The sequence below is a fragment of the Sardina pilchardus genome, chromosome 15, assembly GCF_963854185.1.
Source record: "Sardina pilchardus chromosome 15, fSarPil1.1, whole genome shotgun sequence".
Taxonomy (NCBI): domain Eukaryota; kingdom Metazoa; phylum Chordata; class Actinopteri; order Clupeiformes; family Clupeidae; genus Sardina; species Sardina pilchardus.
In genome coordinates, this window is record NC_085008.1 from 1,335,981 (window position 1) to 1,343,480 (window position 7,500).

The 7,500-nt window shown below is 46.0% G+C and overlaps 2 protein-coding genes across 2 annotated transcripts in view; one reads left to right on the top strand and one right to left on the bottom strand.

Annotated features, from left to right (window-relative positions):
• The window catches only part of si:dkey-13m1.5 (stabilizer of axonemal microtubules 5), a 20,758-nt gene extending 20,300 nt beyond the window's left edge, over positions 1-458 (bottom strand). Inside the window, exon 1 of the mRNA XM_062556410.1 lies at positions 1-458. This exon is cut by the window's left edge and continues 74 nt beyond it. Within this exon, the coding sequence (XP_062412394.1) occupies positions 1-458 (458 nt within the window).
• A 1,349-nt stretch (positions 459-1,807) lies between these two features.
• On the top strand, positions 1,808-4,469 carry uba52 (ubiquitin A-52 residue ribosomal protein fusion product 1). The gene is made up of 5 exons (XM_062556562.1): positions 1,808-1,889; positions 2,465-2,576; positions 2,730-2,816; positions 3,194-3,296; positions 4,297-4,469. Exons 2-5 carry the CDS (start codon positions 2,474-2,476, stop codon positions 4,388-4,390), a joined length of 387 nt encoding a protein of 128 aa, XP_062412546.1. The 5' UTR covers positions 1,808-1,889; positions 2,465-2,473; the 3' UTR covers positions 4,391-4,469.
• Positions 4,470-7,500: the final 3,031 nt, after the last annotated feature.

Below are 7,500 nucleotides of genomic sequence, written 5' to 3' on the forward strand. Positions count from 1 at the left end.
GGCAGCCTGTTGTCATGGGAACCCAGCTGGATGGCGGCGGAGGGGCGTGCCAGCAGGCTGGCGGAGTGGGGGGGCGGCGGCCGGTAGCCCTCGGCCTGCGTGCTGCGGCGTGTGGCCTGGCGGCGGTCGCCGTGCATCCTCAGGTTGGTGCCCAGCTTGGCCCAGGCGGGTATGCGGGAGATGCGCTGCAGCCGGGGCGGCGTGTAGGAGCAGAGCGCCTCTGTGCCGCGCTCCAGGACGCGCCCGTCCGTGTGCCCCATCTGGGCGGGCGTGGGCCGAGGGAGCGCGCCGCATTTGGGGAGCTGGCCGGACGTCCTGAAGTCCCTCTGGAAGGTGGTGAGGTAGACCTGGTCAGCCGTGACGCCACTGTTGTCTCTCACCACCAGGGTGCTGCAGGACCTCAGGAAGTCCTTCTCTGTCGGCCGAGCTGGAATCAGTGAGCCTGGGATGGCAGCCATCTCCGGTAATGGCCACAGCCTGTGGTCAAGTTGAAGCAAACTTCTTTACTCGTTGGGTTCACATTGAGATCAGCTGATTTCCCTGCAGTCCAATCATGTCCATCTGCCATTCTGAATAATGGAATAGAATTCACGTGATGTCACAGTCAAAGTGATGTCATCTGTCTAGATGCAATCTTCCACAGAACTAGATGTGCTAAACTCATAATGGCCTTTGGCCTTTCGTCTACTACAGGTAACATTATCCTCTACGGCAACCCTGGGCTTAACACCACCATCCACAGGCTGATTGGTGTACAGTCACTAAATGTACACATTAATGAATTTATTGTATGGCCCCCCATATTCCATGAAACATTGCATTCATTCATAATGATCAGACACAGAGACAGTTTCTATCCATAAGCCACCAGGATGCTGAACTGTCATTATTTTACTCTTCCTCTCTTCCTCCACTGTCAACTGCCATTTCTCTTCATTGTAGTGTTTCTATGAACTGAAAATGAACACGTTTCTTCCCTATCTTATTTGTTTGGGTAGCCGATAGCCTGTAGCCAAAACAGAAAGCCCTCTGAGCAGTGGCTCAAACAGGTGTTCCTTCTTTCATAACAGAGACAGATCAAGTATCCCAGTATCTCATTTAGGTTATAGGATAGAGCACAAGTCACCTGTACACAAGATGGACAATAAATAGCAATATGGCAGAGCCCAAGCCAGCCAGTCACAGTATAGGTTGGTAAAACCAACAAAATTTAGCTACTCAGAATACTATAACATTATTTATCATGTTTACATGACTCACAAGTTATAACATTAGCTATAACATTTACCAAATGTGGTAAGTGCAAAGCTCCAATGAGTAAAACTGAAAATAAATGTTACCGTTCTTTCTCTGAAGTTATGGCTGAGCCCATATGTTGCATTCTCTGTTGCTAAGTAGGCAAGACTAATGAATTATTTATCAACAGTGCATAATTTACTTCTCGCCCTGTCCTGGCATTTTAAGCTATTAGCCTACAATAATTACAAAATATTTCTAATTCAAGAAAACTGTTAATTAGGGCTCGGTAAACATATAAGATAATTGAACTAGTTAATTAAAATACATGAATTAGGCCTACTGTAAAACCCTTCCATGTTATTCCTTGATGCTACGGATAGATGGCGTTAAAGTCACAGACATCATCAGCTGAGCGTGAATTTATTATTATAACAATTTATATTATTATCACATTGGTATATTGTACTTATGTTTTGTTGTTGTTTTTTGTTCAATCATTTGGAGTCATTGTGCAGCGGTCAAATTTGTGGCAGTACATAATTCTTCACTCGTCTTTCACAGTGGGGCTGGATTTAGGGGAGGATGTGATGTAAATATACGCGTTTCCGGTAGTGACGGCCTCTTTTCGTTCAGGCTAAGCTTACCGCCGGGTGCGTACTCTTTTCATGTCCATTGCATTTTGGTTAAAATTGTCTTTCCTGGCGAAAATGGCTCTTTCATTCTTCACTTTGTCGCATAACGATTTACTTTGGGTCAACTGGACAATGAATACAATGACAAAAAATCGAGTCTGTGCCATAGAAAGATGTAGAATATTACATCGTACAGAGCATGTGGCAAAGGCCTCTTGGAAATGGCTAGCTGGTATGGCAGATAGCTAGTTTGTAGCCACCATGTGGGGCTAATGACTACTCACAGACACGCTCGTAATTTATCAGCTAAGAATATTTTTTCGCATTGTGTGCATTTCTGTGTAATGATTGTAGACACGCGACACTATCTGCGTTAGCGACTTGAGTTTTTCTTACCCCGCTGGTTAAGCATAACGTTACCTTACTCGCTAACTGAAGCTAACACGTAGCCTAAGTCACCATGTAAAAAAGTAGTCCGCACTATCTGACATGCTTCCAAGTTGACAAGTGAATATTAGTTAAATGAATTTATAAGATAAATGAATGCCGACCCGATGCTCAGTTACTTATGTTATGTCGCTTCTATTTCAAAGCTTGCAAAGATGCAGATCTTTGTGAAAACGTTAACAGGGAAGACCATCACCCTTGAGGTGGAACCCAGCGATACCATCGAAAATGTTAAGGCAAAAATCCAGGACAAGGAGGGTAAGTTCATCAGTTGTTCATCTGTGTCTTAATGAAGTAATCTTCTAAATGTATCTTCTCCTATAGATGTAAAAGTTGTCAGTTGGTAATGAAAGTTAAGTTTACTTGACCCATACATGTGAATGAGTTGGTAATGAAAGTTCTCTTCTGTAGGAATTCCTCCTGACCAGCAGCGTCTGATCTTCGCTGGCAAGCAGCTCGAGGATGGGCGCACACTGTCCGATTACAACATCCAGAAAGGTTATTATTTTTAAAAGCTTTCTTTGATAATGTACTGGATGATTAAACAAAACAACGTTTGTTAGATTTGGCTTAATAGTTGTGACCAGTGTTTATATTAATTTCCCACCTACTTCGCACTAGAATAGTGTTCATTAATGCCAAAAGTCAAGTTTTAGATTGTTGCTGTTAAGAGTTTGTCAGCATTTGGAAAACCTGGGTATTTATTAGAATAATCATAATGGATTTATTTATTACACTGATAAATGAAAGCATTTAAAGGTAGTTTTGCATGGACATGGGTAGTCTTAAATCCAAGGCTTTGGACTTCTTGATCAATGTAAGGAGTGTGCTTGGCTCATGCAGATGGTGTGTGTGTGTGTGTGTGTACCCCTCAGAGTCTACCCTGCACCTTGTGCTTCGCCTGCGAGGAGGCATCATCGAGCCTTCTCTGAGGCAGCTGGCCCAGAAGTACAACTGTGACAAGATGATCTGCCGCAAGTGAGTCCGACTCCTCATGCACGTCATTGCTACTTGAAACAGTTGCTGTGAAGATGATACGTTAATACTTCATTCTGTTTCAGAGACAACTTTCTTGAGATGGAATAGCATTCCATTAACTTAACAACAAATCGAAATATGAGCAAAATCTCAAATCCGTTAGCCAGAAAAGACCATAACCGGTAGAATACATGTGATCAGTGTTAATGGCAATAGATTTCAGCCGCAGTTTTCAGGGATGTAGGATGATTGAGGCTAAATGTAAACACAGTTTTAGAAATAGTTTTTCCACCTGGGGGGTGGCAGTGGCTCAGGAGGTAGAGGAGTCCAGTAACTGAAAGGTTGCTGGTTTGAGCCCAACTCCTCCTGACCGTCCGCTGTCGGTGTCGGTATCGGTGATGACTATGTTAAGGGCTTTGGGTGCTATATAAATGCAGTCCACTTATGGGTTTATTCACCAATTGCAACTTTAAAAATGCACTGTAGTATCCTCATGTACAATATGTACCAACTGTCTAGGAACCATATAATACCTCTGGTATTGTTATAAGCTCAATAATCTCCCATCAAACGTTCTGAACGCCTTTTTTAAAAAAATACACTACAATGCATGGCGCAGTCCACCTCAGTGATCAAAGAATCTATAGTTTACCCATCTCTTATTTTAGCACTACATCTCTGGTAGTGTTATATCATGCCCCATACTGCATCTCTGGTAGTGTTATATCATGCCCCATACTAATGTACGGATGCTCGGAGCTGCTCTAGGAGGAAGAGATGAGCTATATGGCTGTGTGGGCGGAATAAATCCCGCTCAGATGGAGCCTGTAGGTTTACGAGCCTGTTACTAAGGCAACGGCTTTGAAAGCCTGCCAGGTTGTGCAGCTCCATCTTGTTGGAGCCGCCTTCACTGACCTTGGTTGTGTCTTCACTGACCTTGGTTGTGTCTTCACTGACCTTGGTTGTGTCTTCACTGACCTTGGTTGTGGTTGTGCCGCAGGTGCTACGCCCGTCTTCACCCCCGTGCCGTCAACTGCCGCAAGAAGAAGTGTGGCCACACCAACAACCTGCGCCCCAAGAAGAAGCTGAAGTAGAGGCCCGGCCCAGCCCTGTCCCTTCGGCCCGAGATCACACATTTTACATTTATCATTTAAATAAATGTTGAAAAGGAAACTTGGAGTGTGTGTGTTTGTGTTCTCTCTGCCCTTCGCTTTCCTTGGGTTGCTGTACTCATGAGATGAAATGCATTGTTGCTCAGTTAGGACATGATTTGATTGGCTAGTAGTGGGAAGATGGAGTGCATCACTCAGGGCTTTGTTCATGATTGCATAACCTCAAACAGGGAGGTAGGGGTTACTTTAAAAAAATGTTCCTTATTGAGGAGATACAACTGTTGAGACAATAGGTGCCTCTCATGCAGCTTTTATACGACCTCCCTCGCTCCTCGATCCTCACTGATCTACATAAAGAATGATGGGGCGGCAACAATGGGATAGTCTAGCCCTTCTATCTTTATGTAGATCAGTGAGGAGCGAGGGAGGTACGTATAAACTTTACATGAGGGGCACCTATTGGCTCTGGGACAGTCTGCAGCCATCTTGAGTGGTCAAGAAATGACCCTGGCATCTGTAGCCCCTGACAACTGATGTGTGTTCATGAGCAAATGGGAGAACTCTAAAGCTGGGAGATGGGGGGGGGGGGGGGGGGGGAGTGAACGCTGTCAGTTCGGTAGGGACTAGTGAACTGCATGGTTCTGTGTGTTCGTTTGTTTCCTGTGGAGCCAGATGTGTGAACCTGCCGCTTATCTGAATAATTAGTGTCTACACGGACACGGTTAGTGTGAATCAGCACGCTACGATAAATGGAGACGTGTGGACACAATTTACAATCAGATTAGCGGCAGGTTCAAACACTCCTGGCTCCACAGGAAACCGGAGCTCACCGAGAGCCTTTCGTCCAGCTAGTCCAGTATGGAGTTCCAAAGTGGGAACCTTCCCACTTCCCAGCCACAGGAACGCAGCATTAGAACTCTACTTCCCAGCTGCAGGAACATAGCCTTAGAACCCTCTCTGGAATGAGCCCTGGAGGAAGAGCTTTGCTCAGTAGAGCACAGCGACTTCATTCTGCACTCTCATCCTTCACGTTAAAAACGACTACATTCTGCACTCATCCTTCACACACAATTGTTGGCAAAAGTAATGTAGGCTACATTGATGATCAACTTCCAGCTGTTTCAAGTATGTGCATAACTGCTATAGCAAGTGCTTCCAGAGTGGCTGAGGTGGAGGAGGGAGGAGGGGGGGCAAACATGGGTTACGAAATCCAAACTAAAGATGAGACTTAAATCAAGCATCATGATCTCCAGAGTACAAAGTTTATTTGTAATTCATAAGCATTAATATTGCACACACAGCATAATTCTGTTTGGTGTGCTTCCTGTTTCTTGCACTCTGTGACGTCTGTCCAAAGCGGTCCACAGAGCACAGAGCAGGGTTGAGCCGCGGGCAGCTCCTATTGCTAACAGCACGCAGAGCGCGACTGCACTGACAGGCTGTGGGCTGAGGTATTTTCATTGGTCGTGACCAGATAAGATATGTAAGCCTGTCACTTCCATAAACTACGGGACTAAAAGTGTTTTGTTGTTCATTTTGTTAAGAGTTTGTTTAAGACGGGCTAGTGTTGGCCTGCCAGTGATCGCTCACCCCTAGTGTGCAAAAAGAAAATATTCTCCTCACAGTTTACAAGCAATTGCTTCAGAATTGGGTGGGAAACGATACAATAGTCCAGACACATCTTCAATCTTCAAATCATCTGCAGACAGCGTCATCTCTGTGGTTTGACAAAAGAAACACACTTGCCACAGCATGGCGTCCTCAAAAGAAAACACACTTGCCACACAAGGGTGTGCTCAGGCGTGAATCAGTCAGAAGGGATGGTTTAAATATCTGCTTTGCCATCGTCCTTAAAGACCTCCTTGGAGTTGAGCATGCAGCAGTGAAGAAAACAGAGTTGGCACGGTTCTCCCAACTAGAGCATCTCTCTTAAATAGATCTCTGATGGGAGGCCATTAAAGGGGATAGCACAGCACCAGACCTGAACTTGCAGTAGGAAGGAACCCTCACCTGGTCATCACCTTTAGAGTGGGATGACCCCCTCACCTGGTCAGTCACCTTTAGAGTGGGATGACCCCTCACCTGGTCAGTCACTTTAGAGTGGGATGACCCCCTCACCTGGTCAGTCACTTTAGAGTGGGATGACCCCTCACCTGGTAAGTCACTTTAGAGTGGGATGACCCCTTCACCTGGTCATCACCTTTAGAGTGGGATGACCCCCTCACCTGGTCAGTCACTTTAGAGTGGGATGACCCCCTCACCTGGTCAGTCACCTTTAGAGTGGGATGACCCCCTCACCTGGTCAGTCACCTTTAGAGTGGGATGACCCCCTCACCTGGTCAGTCACCTTTAGAGTGGGATGACCCCTCACCTGGTCAGGTGTGGAGGGGGAAAAGCATCACATGGGTAAAGCTATCACTGAGACGAAACCAGTTCAAAGACAATCCGTCCTTTAATGACATCACATCCTGCGCCAGGGACAGCACCTGACCCCTTCCTGAGTCCAGCGTCCCGTCTGAGGTTTGACGCGTTCCAGGCCGCTTGCGGTGCCGTAGTTTCCCCTGGTACAGCAGGACATTGCAGGACTGTCCTCCATCTGTCCTCTCCACACACACCTCTGCGGGCTCAGCACTTCCTCGTCCTCTTTAATCACACACTGCTGCTGTCGCTGCGCACGCTGCTCCCAGGGGGCCGAGCGCATTCCAGGACACTTCAGGAACAACAACCAAAAAAACCCAAAAAACAAATTGAGTGGAAAGAAAAACTGCTCGAACTCCTCTTCAACCGGCACAGCACAGCCACTGGAAACACACACTCACACTGATATGCACCGTGCGCCAGAAGACTTGAGATGTGTCCATCGGCTGATTGATGGACTGGACTCCGTTCTAAACATTACTCCAGGTGTTGCCTTCTGGTCTTCTGAGGCGAGAGTGGACACACGTGTCCAAAGTTGTCATGTCCTCAATGTTTCGTGAGTCAAACTTGAATGCAGGTGAGGATAATGATTTGAATCATGCATTTAAAATACAAAACATGTCTCCTAACACTGATGCTTAAATAATACTTGCATTGATCACAGGACACTGTGC